The following is a 27392-nucleotide window of genomic DNA, read 5'->3' as shown; positions in this document are numbered from 1 at the left end:
TCTTATAAAATATAAAGCAATTAAAATATGTAACCGAAACCTAGAACAACCCATGTGGTCATATCACCACTATTAATTCATATAACTATTAATTCATAGAATTAATTCATATTTCATAAAACCACTATTCATATTTGAGCATATTTCTTGCCAACATTTTGCTCTGCTCCTGATCTTTTCATGAATCAATATATTTTTCTAGAGAGATTATTACCAGGGGAGGCTACTTAGATCCAAGAGTAAAATATTTTCAAGAACATGAATGTGGCTAAGTGGTGGCGCACTTGCCTTACCTGTGTGAGATATTGGGTTAGATTTGTGACACTGCATTGCTTAGTCCCTTTAACACCTCTGGAAACAGCCTCAGTACTTCTAGGAGCGGTCCACAAACTGTGTTCATATAATAAACATGATTTCTATAATTTTAACAGTTGAAATTACAAACTCACTATAGCAATGGAATGAAACAAACATCTTCAGTACAATTATATTCCTTTTCTTTATCTTCAGTCTTTGAAAATTCTATCAATTTGGGACCCGAGCAGTGACACAAGCGGTAAGGCATCTGCCTTGCCCACGCTAGCCTGGGACAGACCGCAATTTGATCCTCCAGCATCCCATATGGTCCCCCAATCCAGGAGCAATTTCTGAGCGCATAACTAGGAGTAACTTCTGAGCGTCACGGGGTGGCCCAAAAACAAACAAAAGAAACAAACAAAACACAACAACATTCTATCAATTTGTATTTTGCTATATTATTCAATAGCATAGATGAATCATGATATATTAATCACTGAGAATTTTCCATCCTTCTGTACTATAAGACATCTTATTGATGTTTACTATACCAACACTTTTATCTCTATAGAAAAAGCTCTAGAAGAGGAATTGTTAATCCAACAGAATGTCTTTAAATTTTTTTTTAAGTAAATGCTACTGGACCTCCTTTTCCAAATAAATTATGCTCTTATCTTTTTTGCCAGTGGTATATAAAGGTACTTCACTGGCTCACCTCATCCTAGAATTCAGTTCTAAGAATTTTTTTATTTATTTATTGCCAATTGGACAGATAGCATAGATCTTATTTTATTTTATTTTTGGGTCAACATCCAGAGAAGCTTATTCCTGGCCTACACCCAGGGATCATCACTCTTGGCAAGGCTCAGGGTACTATATGGGATGCTAGTAATGGAACCCAGGTCAGCTGCATGCAAGGAAAGCACCCTGCCTGCTGTAACATCATTCTGGTCTCCTAGATCTCATTTTAATCTATAATTCCTTGAGTGGGGGCAGATTAAAAACAGATTTTGAACTATTTGAATTTTGCCTTGGTTCATTTGTTTTGTAGAACCCACTTCCAACTCTTGTTCTTTTTTCTAGGCTGGCAAGGAAATGGATACAATTGCCAAGATATCGATGAATGTGCGATCAATAATGGTGGCTGCTCCATGGCCCCAATGGTTGAGTGTGTGAATACTGAGGGATCTTACCACTGTGGGTCATGCCCACCAGGTGCTGTGCCCACAATTCTTCCTAGCACTATTAACTGAACATGCTTTTGAAACAGGGTCTTTCTTAAATATTATCTCTAATATTTAGCACCAAACAGTGTAAGAAGGTGTTGTTCACGGAGAGCTTATACGTATAGCTGTGTAATAAGAAAGAAAATTATTATTATTTTGTTTTGGTTTGGTTTGGGGGTTACACCTGGCAGTGCTTGGGGGGTAATTCCTGGCTCTGCACTCAGGAATTATTCCTGGTGGTGCTTGGGGGAACATATGGGAATCAAACCCAGGTTGGTTGCTTGCAAAGCAAACATCCTACCCACTGTACTATTGATCTAGCCCCCCCCCCCAAGAAATTATTTTGAGTAGCAATAGGAAACCATAAGCTTTTGTAACTAGTAAAATAACCTAGAGTACAGGATTGATTTTTTTCTCTCTGGACACAAAATCTATTGTTTCACTGTTAGAAGAAATAATTTATTAACATAATATGTTCATGTTTTACATATAAAGCTTAACTAAATAGCAGGATTACTTGTGGGGAATAAAAACATGTGTTTTTCTTCTGGAAACAAGTCATTATTGCCATTCTCTAATCCGAATAGACCTTACTGCTCAAGAGTTCAGGCAACATTAAGGATCAACCTTACTGTATATTTATGAATGAAAACCAGATTTTGAATTGAACTAATTCAGTTCTTAGAGTATCTCATATCGCTGGAGTTTAAAAAAAATAAGTTAACTTCCTTAGTGTCAACATTAAGTGTAGATTAAATGTCACTAAGTGACACTAACTGTTGATTTGCAGTGAGACGTTTCAACTTTCTCTCTCTCTCTATTTGGTTTAGGTAACTTTTTAGAGCAATCCAGAATGTTGCTATCCAAATCAAATTTCTAATTCTTGATGTTCCTTTTCTCAGTGATGGGATGTTTTTGACATGGCACCTTATATGAATTTTCTGTACTGCTTCTGATGGAGGGTGTGTAGCCTGTCTGACTTAGGGCATTGGAACTTTTCTTTGCCTGTGATCTTATAATGTCTGTGTTGATCTTGTTTCGCTCAGGGTACCAGGGCAATGGAAGAGTCTGCACCCTGATTGACCTCTGTTCAGTAAACAATGGAGGCTGCCATCCACAGGCATCCTGCTCTTCAGTGCTTGGTATGACAGCCTTCTGGTGGGGTTGATTTGTTTGATGGTTTGGTGGCCGCACCAGACTGTGCTTAGTGCTTACTCCTGTCTCTTTGCTCAGGAATCATTCCTGGTAGTGCTCAAGGACTCTATTTTCTCAGGATCAAACCTGAGTTGGCCACATACTAGGCAAGCACCCTACCTACCGTACTATCACTTGGACCCGAATTTGGAATCTTTTAAGTAAACTGTTTAAAAATGTAAACAGTTTTGAAGTAAAACCTTCCTTAGCAAGATCCTGATTTTGATCTTCAAATTGAAAATGAATCCCTGCTATAAAACTCTAAATTTGAATTTTTAAATGTACTAGTTAGATAACTAATTCATGAGTGTGTTCCAAGAAGCAGGAAGGAGAAAGGAGGTAGAAGGAAGCAGGATCTTTTCCCTTCTTCTAGGCCACTGAGCTGTACAGCTTAACCTTGGCTACAAGTAAAGTTGAGAAAGGAGTATGTGTTTAGGCACTCATACATACAGATAAAAGAAGGAGTTCACTATTAAAGAAGAGAAAATTGGATATTGGGCAGTTGTATCTGCAAAGATGATAAAAGAAGATTCTTAAAATAAAAAGGATGTATATATATATATGCATATATAGTGAAAATTTCTTCTGGAAATGTATATACATGCCATAGTGTTTGAATTTATGGCACCCTTTTAAGTAATGAACACTATTCTTACCTTTCTTCTTGGTCAACTTTATTGGAAAAACATTTTATGGTTATTGTATTGTTGACTGCTAAGGTAGAATACTTTTCACATTTTTTGTTTGTTTGTTTGTTTGTTTTTGGGCCACAGCTAGCAGTACTCAGGTATTACTCCTGGCTCTGCACTCAGGAATCACTCCTGGCATATGAAATGCTGGGGATTGAACCTGGGTTTGCTGCATGCAAGGCAAATGCACTACCATTGTACTATCACACCAGCCCCACTTTTCACATTTTTACTGATGATTTTCTTCTTTCTCCATCTGTTCTTTTTTTTGGAAGTTCTATTACGAATGAAGGATATTAGCATATCAACTGTTTTTGGTTTTCATTGGAATATGTTTGGTTTTAAAATTTTGTGTGTGTGGTAGTTTTCAGTTTAGAAGATTTTGATGTATAAAGAAAATAAGTCGGGACCAGAGAGATAACATGGAGGTAAGACATTTGCCTTTCATGCAGAAGGTCATTGGTTCAAATCCCGGCATCCCATATGGTCCCACAAGCCTGACAGGAGCGATTTCTGAGCCTGGAGCCAGGAGTAACCCCTGAGTATTGCTGGGTGTGACCGAAAAACAAAAAAGAAAAGAAGAAAGAAAGAAAGAAAGACAGAAAGAAAGCAAGAAAGAAAGAAAGAGAGAGAGAGAAAGAAAGAAAGAAAGAAAGAAAGAAAGAAAGAAAGAAAGAAAGAAAGAAAGAAAGAAAGGAAGGAAGGAAGGAAGGAAGGAAGGAAGGAAGGAAGGAAGGAAGGAAGGAAAGAAAGAAAGAAAGAAAGAAAGAAGAAAGAAAGAAAGAGAGAAAGAAGAAAGAAAGAGAGAGAGAAGGAAGGAAGGAAGGAAGGAAGGAAGGAAGGAAGGAAGAAATTAAGAAAGGAAGGAAGGAGGAAAGAAGGAAGGAAAGTAGGAAGGAAGGAAGGAGAGAAAGAAAGAAAGAAAGAAAGAGAGAGGGAGGGAGAGAGGGAAAAAAGAAGGAAGGGAGGGAGGGAGGAAGAAAGGGAGGGAGGGAGGGGGGATTGAGGGAGGAGGAAGGAAGGGACTTTCCTTTGATATGATTCTTCTTTGAGTTATACTGATGTGGGTCTTTCATCCAAACTCCAAACATAATCAAGTAATACGCTTTTATAATTGCATGGTTTATTTTTTTCCTGTGCCATTAAATAGTCTGACTTGATATATTTTTCTAAATGGAGGGTCTAATTATATGTATTTTGTTTATATAATTTTATTTACTGAATATATCACTTGCTATTTTGAAGTACCATTTAAATTTTTATTAACATGTTCCATGTGCATAAATATATAAGAATGTTGTATATATATTTCAGTTTCTATCATAAATAAATGGTATATCATTCATCTGATATATATTTCTGTACATGATGCACCCACGTACTTGTGGCTATTTAAATGTTTATTAAGTGATAGAGCATGTTGGAGTGACAGGACTACGTATTCTAGAAAAAGACTTCTAAAGGTGAATTTCCCCTTAGTTGTTGTTGTATTGGTTGTATTTTACTTGTGTGTCAATTTTAATATTTTTATTTATTTTTATTTGGTTGGTTACTGAGCCACACACAGAAAGTGCTCCGGGATTACTTCTGGCTTTGTGCTCAGGGATTACTCCTGATTTTGTTCTCAGAGATCACTCCTCACAGGAATTCAGGGGCCATATCCAGTCTGAATCGAGTGTGTGTAAAGCAAGAACCCTCCCCAACTCTACTGTCTCTCTAGCCCGATGTGTCAAGCAATTTTTATCTCTGCTTTTTTTGTTTAAACTGTAAATGGGAATTTTAATTCTCCTACTTGGAGGATGAAGAGGATTAATGCTATTAAGAGGATTAAAACATGAAATATGTATAGCAGGTTGCAAGGGAATAGTAAGAAGTCTTCTCAACTCTGCCAACTTCTCCATGATGAGAAACGAATCCCTGATGATGTCTTTCACCTTTGCGTGCAGTGTAAGGTCACACATAAGGCCCAAGACAGCAAGTGCCAACCATTAAATAAGATTGAAAATATTAAATGCCTTTTCTGCTCTGAAGATTAAAAAGTAGAAAAAATAAGGTTCTAATATTATCTTTTCTTGTCATGACTTAGCTGCTTCCAGGGAATGCTGACTTCACTTGGGCAATTCCTTATCTAGACAACAGAGCCTGACTTTCTTGGCTGGGTTTGACCTTAGGATGCCTACATTTGTGCTTCTGTTTCCATTTCTGAACAGGTTCCTTACCTCTTTGCACCTGTCCCCCTGGATATACCGGAAATGGTTATGGGCCCAATGGATGCCTGAAGCTCAGTGACCTTTGCCTAAGTCATCCCTGTTTACATGGACAATGCACCGTGAGTTCTTTGCTCTTCCCTAGGATACAGACAACTTGGGAGTGCTTTCAGTTTCATCCTAGTACAGGCATTTTCTGTAACTCATGGATTTTAAGTAATAATTCAAGTTGAAGATATGGAACTGTCTACAACTCTCAGATAAAAGATAAATAGTAACTAGTTCCACAAAGAACCAATGAGCTAAAAATTTCCTCAGTGAGTTTTAAACCAGCGAAACAAAACCTACAGTCTTTTTTTTTGGGGGGGGGGGAATGGGGCGTTCACATCTAGTTATGCTCATTCGCTACATAGTAGGCTTATTCCCTACTGTATGTTCAGAAATCATTCCTGGTAAGCTCAAGGGGCCATTTAAGATGCTGGGGATTGAACCTGGGGCAGATACATACAAGACAAGTGTCCTATCCACTGTACTGTCTTCAATCCCCAAAGCCTACAGTTTGATCTCCCAAATCTAACATTTTGTGCTTAGCAATCACTTTTTTGGTTTGTTTTTGAGTCACATTCGGCAGTGCTCAAGGGTTACTTCTGGCTCTAGGCTCAGAAATAGTCCCTGGCAGGCACAGGGGACCATATGGGATGCCGGGATTTGAACCACCGTCCTTCTGCATGAAAGGCAAACGCCTTACCTCCATGCTTTCTCTCCGGCCCCAGCAATCACTTTTTAATGCATATAAATAAAGCTACTGAAAGATACTTAAGGTTCCACAATTTATTTATTTATTTATTTATTTATTTATTTATTTATTTATTTATTTATTTTTGCCGACCCACCCCAAGGTTCCACAATTTCTATATGGAGCTCACAGAACTGTGTGCCTTTATTGAGTGGGTTGATTCAAGTTTGTCTGTTGCTTGTTTCATGGAGTTACTTGTTTTTTTCCTTAGGAAACAGTGTCTGGTTATATCTGTAAGTGCTATCCAGGCTGGGCTGGTGTGAATTGCACAGAAAACATCAACGAGTGCCTGAGCAACCCCTGTTTGAATGGGGGGACCTGTGTTGATGGAACTAATGGCTTTAGTTGTGAATGCACACGTTTCTGGACTGGAACTTTCTGTCAGACTCCCCAGCAAGGTACGATCACAGTCTGGTTGCATCATTATTTAATAGGCCTCACCACAAATTCTTTGATAGAACTTATTTTCTTCTGCAGTCATCCAAATGCTTACAGCTATATCTTTCCTTGCAGAAATGACAGGACAAATGGAATTCAGTAGGTAAATATTTATGGATCTCAGTTTAAGCCTGAAGAATCTTTCCACAAAGGGAGAATTAAATTAGTATTTTCCATTTTCATTATGTCCAAATTGAAAATAAAATATGCTATGCATTGCCCTTTGCATTTTTCCAAGGGAGAGCTTTCTTATAGCCACCTTTTAATTTCCATAGATACGATAAGTAATTAGGTCAGTCTGCTGCCGTAGACAATAAGTGACTGCTCATTGCCCATTAAATATAGTCTGGAACAATTTTCAATGACCTTTTATAACCAACTCTCACCTTGCCTGTCAGACTTTAATTTTCACTACTTCCCTAGAAATTCTCTCATTCAAGTTGAACATATTTTCTTCCTATAATTCTATGGGCCACCTCCTGAGTCCATCTGATGTCATTTCATTTGAGATGTGTCTCTCTCCAAGCATCCTCAAGATTTTTTTTTTTACTTTCCATCCAAATGGGCCTATCTCTGAGAGAATGTCCACTCCGTTTCCTCCATGAAGCCTCTACTGATTCCTCTACCCCTCACTTTTTTTCTGATTCTGGATCAGTACATTTGTTAAGACCATGTTGTATCTTTAGAACAATAATTACTGCCCCCACATGTTATTTGATACTTTTTTCATTTGAGGAGATAAAATGAAGGAAAGGACAATGAAAAGCCAAGACCTGAATGGTGTGTGAGGTGGGTGTGATAGAGGTAGATAGAAAGGGCATCAGAGATGGTACAGAGAGGCCTGGAAGTTCCAGGTGAAGGAGAGAAGCCCTGACTGGAAGAGGAAGCGGGACCTGGGTCTCTGGGTCTATGTCTGTAGAAGGAAACTTGAAGAAGAGACGTGGCTTTGCTCCTCAACTGGATTTACTCAGACTTGGCTAAATATTTTAGCTGCAGGCTTGGCCGTGTTTTTTTTTTTTTTTTTTTAATCTTTCTTTGCTGGGAGTCTCTGGAAGGCAGAATTCATCTTCTCTCTCATTCTCTCTCTCTCTCTCTCTCTCTCTCTCTCTCTCTCTCTCTTTTTTTTTTCAGTTTGTGGAGGGTCACTCTCAGGGATGAATGGAAGCTTCAGCTACAGGAGCCCTGAAGTGGGTTATGTTCATGACGTTAGCTGCTTCTGGGTTGTTCGCACCGAGGAAGGAAAGGTAAATCCAGGCGCTCTTGGCCACGCATGCATTTCACATGAATATGTAACATGTTTACATGTGACAGATAGAGCACATAAAGATCATTCAGTCCTCAGTGAGCACACAGTGTCACTAGCTTTGGTGAGCTGGTGAGCAAGTATCTTTGTTATATTTGCTTTTGTCACTCACTTTTCTGTGCCCTTATACTGGTTCTTGGAAATGAGAAATTCAGTGTCCTAAACTGGTAGAAATGAAGAGATGTCAGGCAGTTTTGAGACACACTCTGCAACTGGAATTTAAATCCTGAATCCCCAAGTTAAGTCTTGTGACACTGTCCTTGCTTTGTTTAATATCAGCAACTCTTGCTGCCTATTTTTAATTTATTTTTTTATGAAAATATTTATTCAATTTGCAGCCATACCTGGTGATGCTCAGAGCTTACTTCTGGCTCTGTAGTCAGGGGTTCCTGGTGGTGTCAGGGGATCAAACTTGTGTTGGCCACATGTAAGCTTTCCTGCTCTACTGTAGCATCTCTGCAGCCCCGATTTTTTCAAGTTACCTTGTCACCCAAACCATAGTGTGTCATGATGGTCACTTAATGGGTCACTTAATGTTACATTATTATAAAAAATGGATCCCCTACTTAAAATGCTTTCTTATCCATATTCTGGATAATTGCTTTATGTCCATTTATTTAAACTCTCATAATCCTGGACTATAAGAATTATTCTGGCTGTACATATGAGGAAATAGAATCTCAAGCACATGGACATTTGTCCAATGGTAGATGGCTTGTGACATATATTGACTTGAATTCAGCCTAGCTAACTCCTGTCATCCACTGGCTAACATTCTCCATGTTAGCATCAAAACCTGAGATTTTCAGTGCCTCTCCCCAACATGAATTACTTAGACTTACACCAATATTTACTTCTCAGCCAGCTCCTGGGCTCATTAAAATAAAGTTGCATGCTTAGAATAGATAACATTTTCCCCTGAAATTCTGTTAACATTTCCCAGCAAATGCATGTCACTGAGGTCATTGTACAAGGTTGGAAAACAATTTTTCCCCTTTGAAAAAGGAGGAATATTTGGTCCTGCTAATGCCACAGTAAAATAAGCTACAAAATCAGTTTCCCACTGGGTATGTTATGGGAATTTCCTTCCTTGCATTTAATTTTCATGAGTTCCCTTTCCTGACATTGTAACCATCTTTCTTTTAGGAAATATTATTTTGTGAAAAGGTTTTAATGCCATTCTTTCCAATTTGTAAGAAAATCCATGTTGTTTTGCTTGTTATTGCAATTTTATATGTTCTTATCTCCACCAAAATCTATACAATATACTGGAAATTGCAAGGAGAGTTCAGTTCATCCACATTTATTTGATTTTCATTGAAATTTCTTCAAGAGAAAAATGATGTAATCCTAGGTTACAGATCTTAAAAATATCCAGCATATTTCAAAATTATCCTGCATAGGTTTTTTTTATTAGAATGTGATTGTGGTTTTATATCATAATAGAAATTAAATTAAAAAACCTCCATTTTGTTGTTGAACTATTAAAAAAATGTGGCCATACCCAACAGTTCTCAGGGTTTACTCATGACTTTGTGCCCAGGAGTCATTCCTGGTGAGGCTCAGGGGACCAAATGGGGTACCAGGGACTAAGCCCAATTAGCTGTGTGTAAAGCAAACCCTCTACACACTGTGCTATCTCAAAACAGTCCTGGTTTGGGGCTGTTTAAAATGAGGTCAGTACAGAATCTTCTATATTTTACTTTTTAATCTTTACTATTACAAACATTTAAGTCTGGGCTTTCTAACATTTATCTCATGGACATTTCTGTACTCTGTCCTACTGACATGCTCAACACTTTTTAAAAATGGACTCATCATGACATGAGATACAGGGTTAAAAAGTAGTTGATGGTTGGTTGACTTTTAGTCATACAATGTTCCAACACCCATCCCTTCAACAGTTCAACACTCTTACAGTTACTTTCCCCTTCATTTTTATTTTATGTAATTTAATTAATTTATTATTCTTTTGAATTTTGAGGCTGCACTCAGCAATCCTCAGGGGTTACTTCTGCATCCAAATTCAGGAATTCCTCTTAGTGGTGCTTGGGTACCATATGGGATGCCAGAGATTAAACGTGGGTGGACTGAATTCAAGGCAAACATTCTACTCACTGTACTATTGCTCCAGCATTTTTAATGCTTTTTTAATGCAAATGTCCTCCTCATTTTTTAATGGTATTCAACCATTCAACCACTAAGGCTTATCAACTTTTTCACATCTTCACTAGAGGTATCTGGTTTGAATATCAGTGTCCTGTTGAGAGCTTTAGAGGCCATAAAAAAAAAATCAGCATTTGGCGATAAGAGATGAACATAAATGTGTCTGCTACACTCCACATGTAACTTAGGCCATTAGGATTGTGAACTGAAAGTCTTTTAAATTTAATTCCATGCCATCTATTCAAATGCCCAATGGGTTTCACTGGATTAGAAGCATTGCCAACTATCATTTAAAGTGTCTTTGTTTAACACATACTATAGTGATATGTAGGTCAATCTATTTTATTATTCCATTGACTGGTGACTCAATGGGTATAAAATCCCACTGATCCTAGATGAATAAGTTTTAGGATATATTGACCATGTCATACAAATAATAAAATATTGGTTACTTCAGACTTTGTTGAGAGGGTAGACTTTACATGATTTCCCAAATGCCCACACAAACATGCAATGAAAGAAAGACTCAAAGGAAGCTATGACTTTTGTTGTCTCTACCATGTTAGCTCTGTATTAGCGTATGTTCTATGTGTTGATCATACAATAGTGCTCAGACTTTTCAAATTCTATACATGACATAGATGCATTCTCTGTGTCTTAATGATATACCTCAGGGAAGCTGTTAAAATGTCTTTAGTTAAGGTTAAAATTTTAATATAATTTGATATTAGTTGAAGTTAGGAGTACTTTTTAATAGAAGCCATCTTAGATAGCCAGTATATAGGCTATAATAAGATATAGTATACAGATGCAACAAGATATAAACACAGTATACAGGCTATAAGATGCAATATATAGGGGCCCGGAGAGATAGCACAGCGGTGTTTGCCTTGCAAGCAGCCAATCCAGGACCAAAGGTGGTTGGTTCGAATCCCTATGTCCCATATGGTCCCCCGTGCCTGCCAGGAGCTATTTCTGAGCAGACAGCCAGGAGTAACCCCTGAACACCGCCGGGTGTGACCCAAAAACCAAAAAAAAAATGCAGTATATAGGATATAAGATATAGTATACAGATACAACAAGATGAAGTACAGGATACAATAAGAACCGTATACAATATAAAACAAGATACAATATGCAGGATACGATAAGCCAGTATACAAGAGCTGACCTGTATAGTTGGCTGAACCACTTGCATCATTTGAGGAAGGTACTTTAGAATGAACCCACAAGTGGAATCTGACACGGGTGGCTTTTATTTTTCAGGTGCTGCGGATTACTTTCACCTTTTTCCAGTTGGAATCTGTGACCAACTGTCCACACGAGTTTCTTCAGGTCCATGACGGGGAGTCCTCGGCAGCCTTCCAGCTGGGAAGGTTCTGTGGCTCCGAACTCCCCCAGAGCCTCCTCAGCAGCGACCATGCTCTCTACTTCCACTTCTATTCTGAGCATTTAAGAAATGGGAGAGGCTTTACTGTACGGTGGGAGACACAGCCTCCAGGTAAGAACCAGTGTGGAGAATGACAAAAAAACAACTTGAGATGACTGAGTTTCTTGGCCTTGGTGAGAATTTTGATAGACCAGACATTAGATGCTTAGAGCTCTAGTCATCTAGTGTATTGATAATGATAAAAATCCAAGTTTTTATTTGTTGTGCAGCAGCTGGTCTCAGACAAGTCACATCCCCAGTCAGTCCTAATATTTGGGACCACACCCATTAGTACAGGAGTCACTCCTAGACAATCATGGGGCTTCTTTGACTCATGTATGCAAGCATGTAATCCTGACCTTCAAATCATTTCCTTGGTCCCCTCTTTATATTTTTCTATTATAAAGCTCTTTAACTATTAAAAATAATCAATGTAATTTATTTGCATTTTAACACAGGTAACATGGTTATACTAGTGTTAACTTTTATGATATTGATGTACATAGTTATTGCATCTCTGCATCACTAAAATATATGAGACCATCTACCACTATCCTTTTTTTTTAATTTTAGTTTATTTAAACACCTTGATTACATACATGATTGTGTTTGGGTTTCATTCATGTAAAGAACACCACCCATCACCAGAGCAACATTCCCATCACCAATGTCCCAAGTCTCCCTCCTCCCCACCCAACCCCCACCTGTACTCTAAACAGGCTCTCCATTTCCCTCATACATTCTCATTATTAGGACAGTTCAAAATGTAGTTATTTCTCTAACTAAACTCATCACTCTTTGTGGTGAGCTTCCTGAGGTGAGCTGGCACTTCCAGCTCTTTTCTCTTTTGTGTCTGAAAGTTATTATTGCAAGAATGTCTTTCATTTTTCTTAAAACCCATAGATGAGTGAGACCACTCTCTCTCTCTCTGACTTATTTCACTCAGCATAATAGATTCCGTGTACATCCATGTATAGGAAAATTTCATGACTTCATCTCTCCTGACAGCTGCATAATATTCCATTGTGTATATGTACCACAGTTTCTTTAGCCATTCATCTGTTGAAGGGCATCTTGGGTGTTTCCAGGGTCTGGCTATGGTAAATAGTGCTGCAATGAATATAGGTGTAAGTAAGGGATTTTTGTATTGTATTTTTGTGTTCCTAGGGTATATTCCTAGGAGGATATAGCTGGATCGTATGGGAGCTCGATTTCCAGGTTTTGGAGGAATCTCCATATTGCTTTCCATAAAGGTTGAACTAGACGGCATTCCCACCAGCAGTGGATAAGGGTTCCTTTCTCTCCACATCCCCGCCAACACTGTTTATTCTCATTCTTTGTGATGTGTGCCATTCTCTGTGGTGTGAGATGAGATGGTACCTCATTGTTGTTTTGATTTGAATCTCCCTGATGATTAGTGATGTGGAGCATTTTTTCATGTGTCTTTTGGCCATGTGTATTTCTTCTTTGTCAAAGTGTCTGTTCATTTCTTCTCCCCATTTTTTGATGGGATTAGATGTTTTTTCTTGTAAAGTTCTGTCAGTGCCTTGTATATTTTGGAGATTAGCCCCTTATCTGATGGGTATTGGGTGAATAGTTTCTCCCACTCAGTGGGTGGCACTTGTATCCTGGGCACTAATTTCTTTGAGGTGCAGAAGCTTCTCAACTTACTATATTCCCATTTGTTAATCTCTGCTTTCACTTGCTTGGAGAGTGCAGTTTCCTCCTTGAAGATGCCTGTAGTCTCAATGTCCTGGAGTGTTTTGCCTATGTGTTGTTCTATATATCTTATGGTTTTGGGTCTGATATCGAGGTCTTTAATCCATTTAGATTTTGCCTTCGTACATGATGTTAGCTGGGGATCTAAGTTCAATTTTTTGCAAGTGGCTATCCAATTGCATCTACCACTATCCTAATGTCACCTTTTTATTTACCCATCCCAATTATTTATATTTTATTTTATTTTTTTGCCACTCATTTGTTGTTGGACACTTGGGTTGTTTCCAGTATCTGGCTATTGTAAATAGTTCTTCTAGAAACATATGAGTGCAGAGGGCATTTTTGTATTGTGTTTTTGAGTTCTTGGGGTATATTCCTAGAAGTGGTATTGCTGGCTCATATGAAAGCTCAGTTTCCATTTCTTTTTTGAGGAATTTTCATATTATTTTCTGGACTAAACGGTGTTCCCACCAGCAGTGAATGAGAGTGGCTTTCTCCCTGCATCTGTACCAGCACTTGTTGTTCTTGAGTTCTTTGTGATGTGTGTCAGTCTCTGTAGTGTGACATAATACCAATGTATTGTTGTTTTTATTTGAATCTCCCTCGTGATTAGTGATGTGGAACAGTTTTTGATGTGCCTTTTGGCCATCTGTATTTCTTCTTTAAGTAAATGTTTCCATTTTCTTCTCCTCAATTTTGGATGGGGTTAGATTTTTTTCTTGTTAAGATATAGCAATACTTTATATGTCTTTGCACCCAATTTATTTCTAAGTCAAACAAATCCACAACGCATTTGAATTTAATTCAGTATACAGAGATAATAAATCTTAGACTTAATGGGTGGGCTTCTCATGAAATTTCTAAATAGCCTTTGTAGAAGTTTGCTCGATGAATGGCTGCAGAGTGTTGGTGAGACCCCCTTCCCACTTCCTCACTTAGTGTTCCTTGATTTCCTTCACCAAATTAAAAAAAAATTACTTTATCATAGCTAATTCTCTGTTTATAGTGCCCTGCTTTGGTCACATTTTACTATAAAAAATTTTAACATTTAAAGTTGTTTTGAGGGTCAGAGAAATAGCCAAATGGCTGAACACATGCATAGATGCCTGGGTTCAATCCCCTGCACTGTTTGGTCTCCCAAGTGCTGTCAAGAGTGAACTTTGACCCCACGAGATCCTTGAGTAGTTCCCAAATGCCAACAGGTATGGTTCAGAACAGAACAAAAATGCAATGTGGAATTGTATAATAAGAATCACATTTATTCATTGATAAATCTGTCTCTAAAATATCTCATCTTTTAATTATTCTATTTATCTATCCTTCTGCTAAATTAGATTAATGATTAAAGCTTGAAATCTTAACCATCTCAGTTGTTAGTAACATATGCTAGATCCTCTACAGTTGCCTGTTCATTTTAGAATCAGCTTACTAATTTTTCTCAACAGTCTGCTGGGATATTGTTGGTATTACTTTGACTCAATGATCGAATTGGGGAAAAATCATTTTTTAAAGATATTGACCCTGCCATTCCATAAATGTAATATATATTGAACTCTCTTTTAGTTTATCTTTGCACTAGATTTAATATCCAATTATTTTACATCTGTGATTTTTTTTCAAAATATATGCTATTTTGTGATATTTTAAGTGATTCTGTTTTTCTGAAATGTAATGCATCTATGGAGCTTCAGGTTTATTTTATATAGAGGTCACTCCCAGACCCTCAGTGGTGCCCAGTCTCACAGTGGGGTCCTGATGGGTCAGTATTTGGCTCACACTTAGTGGTACTGAATAATCAGGAACGTGAGGTACAGCCAGACATGTATTTTATCACTTGAGCTATTGCACTGGCCCTTGGGTTCCTGCATTTTTTAAGAGTTAATATATAAAATTTATCTTCTTCAAAGGAAAAAGAATGAAACTATGTTCCTATTAGTCATCCTCATACAGTTCAACTCAATGTTTTCAATCCTATCTCTATATAATCACTGATAAGCACCGAGCTCCATGCTTGGGCTATTCATTTGTTTCAACCATTGACACTTCTGGATTTGTCACTATCAAACCCGAAAACTTAAACTCTTGTTTAATTTAAAGGGTGTCCCAAAAGACTCAGTCATTTAAATAAATCTTGACTTCTCCTGGCAAGGGTGATGCTAATTTTATATGAGTTGTGTCCACTTATCCAAATGTCAAGTTCTTTCTATTTTCTTCTCATTTTAGAGTGTGGAGATTTACTGACTGGTACTTATGGTTCCATCAAATCTCCGGGCTATCCTGGAAACTACCCCCCAGGAAGAGATTGCGTTTGGAATATCATAACTCCTCCTGGCATGCTGATAACATTTACTTTTGGAACCTTGAGTCTGGAACACCAGGATGATTGCAGCAAAGATTATCTCGAGGTGAGCGGTTGCATGGAGAGAGAATTTACCTCAATGGGTCATCATCCGGGGATGCCCATAAATGATCATAATGTATTCAGCAAGAGTTGGCTGAGTTTCTTGGAGGCAGCCAATGTATAAGTCTTGTTAACACCCTGTTGCCCATTCTGTCAACGTCTTGCTTCTGGAAAACAGATCATTTCAAGCCTTTCCCTGATATTTCCAGGAAGCCCCACCTCCGACAACAGAAATAACAGAATTAGTGAAGTAAATTTTCCAACATGGGTTTAATTGTTTGCTGTGGTAAACTTAGTGTTTTACGAGTTGACCATGACTTTTCAAAAAAGAAAAATGCCTGTCTAGATATAATGTTAAAAAATATTCATCGCGACAGACACATTAACACATTGAGGAAAGGGCTTGTATTCTTTCTATCTACCATTAATATAGTATTTTTAGTAAATAGGAAGGGAGAAGGTCTTTTGATATTCAAATGCTATAAACCTATAAAAATGTTGCTCTCCACTGAGTTCCATGTTATTCCAGTCCTGTTAACAGGGATCTTAGTACCCTTTGTAGTAGTGCTAAGAGGTGATAATGATAGGCTTTTCTGAGTCCATTAGAGAGTGGAATATGATGGAATTATTTATAAGGGGGGAAGAGACGCCTGTCAAACAAGATTCTTTAAAGTCATGTCATTAGTAATTTAGCAGCTGTAATGGATCAGAAACCTCTGGGAATGTCTACTTCTCCCTAGGAATTTCAGCAAAAACATCTTTATTCATTCATTTATTCATTCATTTAGTTAGTTTTTTAAGTCACACCCAGCATGGCTCAGGGGCTACTCCTGTCTCTGTGTTTGAGGATTGATCCCAGCAGTGCTTAGGGGTCATTGGATCAGACCAGGTTTCCAGCATGTAAAACATGCACTCAGCCCCGGAGCTTTCTCTGCTCCAAGGATAATCTTTTAAATATGAACATTAAGGTGAAAAAGACTTCAAGAAAGTCCATCAAATTAAATTTTGAAGCATTTTTTATTCCTATATTTTTGTCTGTATATGCAGATAACAGAAAGCATCATCCGTGCAAAAAATATTGCTATACATCTAGTTTCTCAACAAATTGAAATAGTGGGTGAAACCATTTAAATTCAGGAATAAAGTAATGCTTCCTTACAAAAATTTTGCCAATGGAAAAAATAATTTGAGCTGCCTGCTTTGGCTACTTTCAAACAGTATTTGGTTCATTGATACTGTCTTGTTCAATGCCACAGACTTTTCAATTGCAGCATATTTATACAAAGAGGAACATGATTATTTTAACAGGCTGCAAAACAATGATTTAAAGAAGGTCAAAGGTCATGTCAACAGTATCATGGTATTTAATTACTGTTCAACCTACTGGCTTGTAAATTTGTATTTTATGTGTGCTATATGGTCTTTATTCCTCTTTCTCTCTTTTACTATTGTTTAAATTCACTGGGTATTTTTAAATAGAAAAAACAAATAAACAAAACAAAACACAAAAATAATTTTTGGGGGGTTTTTCCTTTTCTTTTTTTTTTTTTTTTTTTTTTTTTTTGGTTTTTGGGTCACACCCGGCAGTGCTCAGGGATTAGTCCTGGCTCTACTCTCAGAAATCACTCCTGGCAAGCTCGGGGGACCATATGGGATCCAGGGTTTGAACCACCAACCTTCTGCATGCAAGGCAAACGCCTCACCTCTATGCTATCTCTCTGGCCCCTTTCCTGTTTTTTTTTTTGTTTGTTTTGTTTTGTTTTTTTACAAAAATAATTTTAAGAGAAATAAAAATAGAAGAGTTTTAGTTCTTCAATTCATGAAACCTTTTTTCATTCACTTTTGGAGGGGATCATGCCTGGTAGCGCTTGGGGGACCATGAGGAGTTGGGAATTGGCTTGAGTCTCTTCATACCAAGTTTTCTCTCCAGCCCTTTCCGCCTCACCCTGGCCCTAAACTTTCTACTGCTCCCACTCTGAATTTGTGTCATCTCTGCTACTGACCGTCTTGACAACTAGAGCAAGTTGTGAGTCAATTGATGTGACTGAAACTCTCTCATCTATTTACTTATTCTGTATCTCTTCATTTTCTTCTTGATCATGGGGAAATTCCACATTTCAGAAACAATGATTGGAGGCTTTGGATATAGAACAGTAAGATTAGAAGCATCATGGGGAAAGTAATTCAAGGTATGCATGAGCCTACATCTGAAATTCAGACTGAAGATAAGGTATCAGGGATGAGGGGAGAAGAGACCTCCCTTAACTGACCCCCTCAATCAGGTAACCCCAAACATGTCACTGAAAGGCTGTGCTATTGCTTTAGCCCGATAAAAATATTTTTAACTCAAATTTTATAATCAACAGAGAAACAGCATCTTCAGAAGAGAAACAGCATCTCTCCAAAGATAGGTCAGATTTTAATAGCTCTTCTGCCTTTTATTGTGAAGACATTGATTTTGCTTTATTTGTTGTTGGGGTTGTGTGGCTCTCACCAAGTGGTGCCTACGGTCTCTTCCTGTGTCTTGTGGTGTGTGAAGATCCATATGTGATACTGGGAATTGAAATGAGTTTGGCCACATGCAAGGCAAAGCCTTATCTCCTGTGCTCTCTCTCTTGCCACTGAGACAGTGACCATCTGTCTGTTCCTGTCCTGTAGATTCGAGATGGTCCCTTGCAGCAAGATCTTGTCTTGGGGAAATTCTGTACCACCCTCTCTGTGCCTCCACTTCAAACTCCGGGACCCTTCGCCAGAGTCCATTTCCATTCTGACAGCCAGATTAATGACCTTGGCTTCCACATCACCTATTTAACATCACCAAGTAAGTCACCTCCTGCTTGGGAATTTCCTATCAATACAAAGAACAAAGCTGCACTTATCACCACTTGACATTGAGTGCACATGACTTACTTTCCAGGAGAGTCACTAGTCCATAGGTATCATTTGTCATAGCTGTAGGTTTTTTCTTACTCCTATGTTCTGTTGCTAATGCTCCTTACACCCTGATTTAAAGGATCTACATTATAATGCATATCTCTCCTAAGATAGGTCAGATATTGATAGCTCTTCTGCCTTGAGTGGGCACTGAAACTTTAAAACAAGCAAAAACAATAAAATACTTTATGTTTTATTTTTCATTTGAGAACTGCAGAGAACTTTGTTCCTGGGTGAATTCTTATCCGGGTGATGAGACTTCACATAAGAAGAAAATTGCCTTTGGGGTTTTAGTAGGGAGAAAACTAGCAAGTATCTTTTCACTGCTGTCTCCTGATTCACTTTGTCTTCCAGCCAGATCTACTGCTGTTCTGTAATATGTGCAGCATTAATCCATCTCTGCACATAGTGGCTTCCCCATTTGCATCATGAAAACTGTTCTGTATTCATTATTCTTCTAATCACATTCCTCCTTCTAGCTACAGATTTCGCTGGCTACCGGTATTTTATCCACTGCCTCAAATCTTTTTGGAATGTGCATAGCATAAATACACTTAAAAAGCAATTTGTACCAGTTAGTCTGGCTGTCAGATCACATATCTCAATAGCTTTATCTTTAGGTGCTATGTGGATGGCCCACAAACAATCACAAGTAAATCTTACAGAAGTATAAGCCTGCTGCTCTCAGGGTAGAGAAAATGGATATCCCATTTTTTTTTATGTGTTTGTGTATGATAGTAAATTTTTGTTAATGTTGTTGTTGTTGTTTGGGCCATACCTAGCGGTATTCAGAACTTAACTCTGCACTCAGGAATAACTCCTGGCGGTGTTCAGGGAACCATATGGGATGCTGGGGATTGAACTCCTGTTTGTCAGATGCAAGGCAAATGCCCTCTATGCTGTATTATCACTTGGGCTCCCCGTTTGTAAATTTTTAAGAATTGATTCTGATACTTGGGAATCAGAGCGATGACCAAACATGATCATTTCTTTCTCTCCCCTTTCTCTCCCCTGCTTTCCCCAGGTGATCTGCATTGTGGAGGGAATTACAGTGACCCAGAGGGTCTTCTCTCTCTGGATCTGCCTGGACCATTCACTCAAAACAGACAGTGCATCTATATTATCAATCAGCCCCCAGGAGAAAAAGTACAGATCAACTTCACCCAGGTGGAACTGGAGAGCCAACCTGGTGCTTCTCAGTGTCACCTCGAGGTAACTCACATGATTCACTGGTACTTTGATGGTATCCATGTGGGTCTTTCAATAGCTGTTGGACCAGCAGCAGTACCATCCCTGGCTGTGGTCATTCTGCAACTTACTAGAGATCTACTGAACCAGGGCTATTAGGCCCAGCAAATGCTTTAGCAGTAACTCCCACTCGACTCCCCCCCACTTCCCCCATCCCCACCCCCTGCCATGATTGCGTTACAGGTGAGAATTGTAGTGGTTTTAGAACTGTTAGTTGAGAGGGCATGAAAGAGCTCAAGTCTAGAGACAGATAGGTGGTGAGACTGGGTATAAGAAAGGACAGATGTGAGAACTCAGACTAGGATCTCTCAATCAAACTCAAATGTGATCACCAAACTGAACCCTAATAATGAAAGCGAAAGTGAACAAATATAGCAGTGGGATCTGCTGAGAGAACACAAATTTCTGGAATTATCCAGGATAATTTTGTTTTCTTTTTTTTTTTTTTGGGGTCACACCCGTGACGCTCAGGGGTTACTCCTGGCTATGCGCTCAGAAGTCACTCCTGGCTTGGGGGACCATATGGGACACCGGGGGATCGAACCGCGGTCCATCCAAGGCTAGCGCAGGCAAGGCAGGCACCTTACCTCTAGCGCCACTGCCCGGCCCCCATAATTTTGTTTTCTTTGGGCCCATATCCAACAGTGCTCAGGGCTCCTCCACGTCATATTGGAAATTGTATCTCACTTTACCCAGAGAAGGAGGAGTTCACCAGGGGAGAGAAGTTAAGGAATAAAGCTAAATGGAAGCACTGAAAAACTCTTATTAGGAAGTTAGTTTGTTTATACTAATATTAAAGTTATTTTGTTTATACTTATTTATTTATTTATTTTTCTGTTAGTCCTGCTTATGTGCTTTCTGAAAACTGATTTAAATATGTGAAATGATTGTAAAGAGGAGAATTTCCGACACAAAAAAATGCAGAATTGGTTTGAACAGTCAGCATTCCTGTTAATTATTGGTCAAGTCCCAAAGTAATTTTTGTAGGATATGATCATTTTATAAAAACTCATAGACACAATTATAATTTTGTTTGTTCATCTAAGTTACAGGATTTGTTTTTCCAGTTTAAAAAAACTCACCTCTGGATCTTCTTTTGAAGAAGATCTTCATTTGAAGTATGAAATGATGGAATTTTAGTAGACAATATGGATTTAGCTACAGTTAAATCATTTTTAATTCAAAGATTCAAAAAAACTTTTAAAGAACACTCTCCTTCACCAGAGCAAACTTCCCACCACCGATGCCCCCATCTCTCCCCATCTCCCCCACCCCCCCAGCCTATGTTTGAGACAGGCATTCTATTTCTCTCACTCACTACCATTGTCATAATAGTTGTTAGTGTACTTATTCTTCTAATTGCACTCACTTTGTAGTATGCTTCATATCATGAGCAGGTCCTTCCAGTCCTCATCTCTATTGTAATAATAATAATAATAATAATATTATCATGCCTTCTCAACCAATAGTTCTAAAACCACAATTCTCATCTGCAACACAACCATGGTAGGTGGTAGTTGAGAGGGGCTTACTGTTAAATTATTACAATGATATCTTTTATTTTTCTTAAATCTCATAGATGAGTGAGATTTTCTGTGTCTTTCTCCCTCTGACTCATTTCACTCAACATAATAGTTTCCATGTCCATCCATGTATAGGAAAATTTCATGACTTCATCTCTCCTAATGGCTGCATAGTATTCCATTTTGTATATATGTACCACAGTTTCTTCAGCCACTCATCTGTTGTCGGGCATCTGGCTATTGTAAACAGTGCTTCAATGAATATAGATGTGCAGAAAGCATCTTTGTATTGTGTTTTTGTGTTCCTAGGGTATATCCCTAAGAGTGGTATAGCTGGATCATATGGGAGCTCAATCTCCAGTTTTTTGAGGAATCTCCATATCATTTTCCATAGAGGTTGGACTAGATGGCATTCCCACCAGCAGTGAATGAGAGTTCCTTTCTCCCCACTACCCCACAAGCACTGATCTTCTTCTTTGTGATGTGTGCCAGTTTCTGTGGTGTAAGATGGTACCTCTTTGTTATTTTGATTTGCATCTCCCTAGTGATTAGTGATGTAGAGCATTTTTTATGTGCTTTTTGTCTATTTGAATTTCTTCTTTGAGAAATTGTCTATTCATTTTTTTCTCTCCATTTTTTGATGGGGTTAGATGTATTTTTCTTGTTAAGTTCTGATAAATATTTTTTAATCTCAGATGGTTTGGGGAATATATTTGTATTCGGGGAATACATTTCCCAAATATATATTCATTTATGTTTTCTAAAGTCTCTCAGAATTTACATCACATTTTTATAAGATAATTTTAACAAAATATCTAATTTTGATCACTTTATTTTTTTTGTGACTAGTAGAAATAGCTCATATTTAGTATAAACTCCAATCCAGGTGACTTTCAGACTTTAAAATATTATAATAAATTTTGTAAATAACAATTTTTCTCTTTCTTCTGCCTGTGGAGCATGGTATGTGCTTTACATAAAATAATTCATTACAGATTCATCATTATTATTAAAATTAAACAGCATGATTATTCCTATTTTTATAATAAAAAAAACAAAATCCCAGAAAGTTTAACGTGTCCTTTGTTATAAGTCTTGGACACAGATGAGTTAGGACTTGACTTGGGTAGTTCGGGTTGTTCTGTGATATGCACAAAAGAACATCCAAGCCTCAGTTATGACTCTAAGTCAGGGTTCACCTACTCTAGGAAGGGAACACCAGTGAATTTCCCAACTCCACACCTGGCTCCCTGGTCATAGGAATAGAACAAGCAACCAGGCCTAACGATTTTTTTGCAGGCAGGTAAAATTGTCATTCTAATTTTGAGGGAAATGTATGTAATTTTCTATAAATTTTGTGACAATGTTTCTACTGGTTCAAACAAGTAAAGCAAATTATCTGGCTTTAAGGTGCATAGTAATGGGAGCAGGCAACCTACCTGGGTTCAATCCCTGGCACCACACATATGATCCTCTGAACTTTGCTGGGAGTGACCCTTGAGCTCAGAACCAGGAGGAAGTCCTGACTATTAGTATAGCTCCCAAGCAAAACAAAACAAAAAAGGTACTACTATAATGGAATTGTCAGTCAAGTGACTCCATGGAATGGTTTTGAAAAGTTATCAGAAAGAATATCACGAAACTGGTGGTGAAAGATTTGACTTTGTAGAACAAAATACCAGAAGTTTTGTAGCCAGAATGGGACTGGAGTTAATTCATCTACATTCTTACGTTAGTTCAATCATTTAATGTCAGCATAACCTTGGACAATTCTTGATCTAGAGGCTTTAGTTCTTACACTTGATTCCTGTGACCTTTCTGAAGATGAATCAAAGGCCTTAAAGATAAAAGAAGCCAGGAGAATTGAAAGCATGGCACAGTTTCAAGCCAATATTCCATTGCCTGCTTTTCCCAAATTCGCAGAAACAGGATGGAGTTTGAGATTCCGAAAAGGGTTGGTTGAAGAAACAAATAGAAGAACTCCATTACCAGAAGGGCAGTGATTTGAATAATTGAATAGATTCCCCCATTTCTACCCTTGGCTATTCTAAAGGAATTCAGCTGATTGATTTGTAGAATTTGAGCACTAGCAAAGTCTCAGAAGTCGTTGCCTCTAAATCCTTAATTGAACGAATGAGGAAATGGAGGTCACAAAGGTCAAACTTGAATGAGGTCAGAAAAGTTCTCAGATGTACCTAATGGAAATCTAATACAATCATTGATATATAAAAGTTTTTGCCATTGAGTCCTCTCTATGTCTTGTGATTTTTTTTTATTTACATAAAATAGGGAAAAGTACATCAACTTTTCTTTATATTCTACAGACTGAGCATGGAAGAAAAATGTACTGGGCTAAAATTCAAATAACAGTATTATGACTCAGTATTTTAGTTCCTAAATCATTTTAAAAATTATTTCTGAAAAGTGAAATTTTGAACCAAAAAATAAAAATAAAAAAAGAATGGTGGTATTTTAGGTATAGCAGTGCTTGGCACTTTCAATTTACTATTTTTTTTTTATGTCAGAGGGACCACCCAAAATTTTGGAAAGAATGAAAAGGTATTCAAGAGAAGGGTGGTATGTGCTAATAGGAATTTTTTTAATTAGAATTTTTTTTTTAAATTTTTGTTCACACCTGGCAGTGCTTAGGGTTTTTTCTTGGCTCTTCACTCAGGCATCAGTGATCATCCCTGGTGGGCTCAGGGGACCATATTAAATGCATGGATTGAATCCAGGCCATGTGTAAAGCAAGTGTCCTATGCATGTACTATTGCTTTAGTTCCGGAATTATGTTTTGCATGTGAATAGATGTACCTCTTTTGATGCTGATCAGAAATTATTATGTGGTTTTAGATGCCTTTTTGCTATGTGAATATTCTTGTGAATAAAGAGTCAAACACCGTTTCCTAATATCTCTCTTTCACAGTGAGTTGGTGTTGAAAAGTTTCTTTTTTGATCAGTAGAGCTTCATAAACATTCAGTTGAGAATAAAATTTAACTGCAAAAGATAATATTGCCAGGGTCCACTTAGCATATCTTTCTTTTCCTTTTTTAACACCCATGAATTATTAATTCATAGATGTGTATATCCCTATCTATTAAATTTTCTGCTTCCAAAAATGCACACAGTTCACGAACGATGGATGAAGCAGGCAATGAAAGAATGTGCACAACAAGAACAGATCAACTCTTTATTCATGAATTTCAATGCTCTAGAACAGTTCAGTGAATATGGCAGCAGCCTATGTTCAGAATAAGAAGCAGCACTTTTCGTTAGCATTTCATAAGTGATTTCAGCCCTCCGAATTCTGAATGGAGGGTACCCGTGACATGAAAGTTTAATTTTCCATCCCAGAGAATGTAAGTAATAGAGTGAGTAGTAATTTCAGAAGACTAAATGGTGTCAAGACCATGGGGTAGAAATGGCATATGAAGGGAAATGAATAGAATATGTCTACCCCACCAATCTCCTGACAAATGTTCAGTCTTCTGTCATCTGCCTGCCATTTAAGTCTTTGAGGAGTACAGGGAAATGTATGAAGAGATATTGATAGAGAAAAGGAAAGAGAGGGACCTTCTGGAGGAACAGGAATTTCTAGTGAGTCAGTTTTTTCCTAGACTCAAAAAAAAAAAAAACAGTAATGGAGAAAATAGGGTAGTTAAAGACACTTAAGTATTAAGATTATTTCTGAAATCCAGAGAGTATATCTGTTCTTCTTGTTTCATTGCTTAGCAGATTAACAGATGAGTCTTATTTCAGACCTGTAAACCAAACCCTAAGTAAACTGATAAAGCAGATTTTGTACATGCAGCTCTTCAAAATATAAGCTGATAGAAATTATTGATACTTTTTTAAAATTGTCTAAATACTTGTACATCTTTTAAACCCCAAAATAACCATTGGGTTCTATAAATAAAATGAAAGAAAATGCTATGGAGACATGATAAAGTTCTACTTCCAGTTGAAATATTTAGAATTTGGAAGGAAGAACTTTAAAAATCTGTCAAGAGGAAGAGCCCAGCAAGCCAGAACCCTGAAAGTCTGACTCTTCCAGCTTTTTACCACTTTATCCTTCTTTTCTCCCACCTGCTCCCCACTCACTTCACTCACTTCCCACTGACTGACTCTCAGATAAAATAATTTTCACTGAGGATTGCCATTTACTACCTGTTGGGCACTGAGGCGACACAGCTTTAGTTTAGAGCTTGTTCTTTCTAGTTTATGATTTCTGAGCATTGCATTACCTTCCCTCAAGCCATCAAAGAGGTCTGAGTCTCATGACAGTGAACCACCTTTGACTGTCCTCATTTTCAAGCCAGATGACAGAATGCCAATGTGGTAAGCAAGAAAACATACAAAAACAGGCTGAAGAATGTTTTCAGCTAAGAACTTTTGAAATTAATTTCAGTTCAGAGAACTGTCTAGTAACTTTAAAATGAGGTGAGGGGCTGGAGCAATGGTAGTGTGGGTAGGACACTTGCCTTGCACATGGTCAACCCAGATTCAATCTCCAGCATTTCAAATTATTCCCTAAACCTTCCAGGAGTAGTTCCTGAGTGCAGAGTCAGGGAATCCCTGAGTGGACATCACTGGATGTGGTCCAAAAGTGGGGGATTTGTCTATACTGTAATCCTTGCACATGTACTTTGGATTTGGGCAGAGAATAGAAGCATCATGTTCTTTGCTCTCTTGCATCCACACACATTGCTTGTCCATTCTGCTTTTCCAATGAAATGATAACATAGGTCTCTGCTATGGTCCAGGAACACTATAGGTTGTTCTTGGATTCCATGAAAAAAGACTGAGATGGCAAAACTCCTAGGAGCTTGTAAAGAACAAATAGAACACGTCCTTCCTTCCTAGGAGTCACTATGCTATGGTAGTCAATGGCCCACAGACATGGTGAGAAGGAGATCAGGGATCAAGAAATGGCTAAAAAGAGCATCACACAAGAATGCTGCCAACTTGGACAAAGAGAGGAAAGGGCTGGAAACAGCTTTCTGACCCTAAAGGCATGCTGCTTAATACATATGAGCCTCCTTTCCTCCTCTATCATGAGGAAGTGGAGCTTTTGTCCTCAGTATGAAATTCTTAATTCATTCATCTCTCTGTTACCTGAAGTTGGTCAAACAACTGGAGGGCCAGGCTCTGTGCCAGGGGAATAGTATTAAAATGGACATTAAAGAAGTACACAGCTACATAACGTAAATTTGGGGGGAAATATCAGAAAAAAATAAACCAGAACTTGAGAGATAATAGCTGGAGCTCAAACTTCAGGGAATTGATTGGGGTCTCTCTGCAAAGGGTGTCACATTCGTGTTTGAAGAGAAGGAACCAGCTATACAGATCCAAGAGAGGACAGATTCTGGGGAGAGACTAAATTGAGAAATAAAATGACTCCACGATCTTGTCACACTCAAAAAATGAGAATATCAAAGTGGCTGGAATGTTAAGGGAGAGGAAAAGAAACAAGTTAAGCAGGAGCTAGATCTTGAAATTAGGAACTTGAATAAGTGGATAAGAAGAGATAGAGACTGGCCTCATCGCCAGTGGGTGAGGGATCTTATGATGCTGATGCTGATGTTGGAGGAAGCAGGAGGTTTCAGGTGGAGAGATGCACACATTGGGATTTAGGAGGAACATTTCTACTCACAACCAGACCAGTCCTCCTAAGTTTAGAAAAGCAGATCAGAAGTTTAGATAAAGGCTAAATTCCCTTTGCTGATGGAAGTGTATGAAGGAACTTGGCTCAGTAGATATTGAAAAGCTTTTCCATCTTAAAGACGAGACCTTTCATCATCCCAATGAAGAATTGAAGCAG

The 27392-nt window shown here is 38.1% G+C and overlaps 1 protein-coding gene across 1 annotated transcript in view; it reads left to right on the top strand.

The window, feature by feature from the left end:
- Positions 1-27392, top strand: part of CUBN (cubilin) — a 253967-nt gene that overhangs the window by 17951 nt on the left and 208624 nt on the right. The window contains exons 9-17 of the mRNA XM_049777740.1: positions 1381-1512; positions 2570-2665; positions 5617-5735; positions 6621-6807; positions 7979-8091; positions 11583-11817; positions 15688-15869; positions 18524-18686; positions 19824-20011. Of these exons, the coding sequence (XP_049633697.1) occupies positions 1381-1512; positions 2570-2665; positions 5617-5735; positions 6621-6807; positions 7979-8091; positions 11583-11817; positions 15688-15869; positions 18524-18686; positions 19824-20011 (1415 nt within the window). The remainder of the gene's footprint in view (positions 1-1380; positions 1513-2569; positions 2666-5616; positions 5736-6620; positions 6808-7978; positions 8092-11582; positions 11818-15687; positions 15870-18523; positions 18687-19823; positions 20012-27392) is intronic.

This window comes from Suncus etruscus, chromosome 7 (assembly GCF_024139225.1).
Source record: "Suncus etruscus isolate mSunEtr1 chromosome 7, mSunEtr1.pri.cur, whole genome shotgun sequence".
NCBI lineage: Eukaryota > Metazoa > Chordata > Mammalia > Eulipotyphla > Soricidae > Suncus > Suncus etruscus.
Note: the sequence above shows the minus strand (reverse complement) of the source record. Positions and strands in the feature narration are given on the sequence as shown.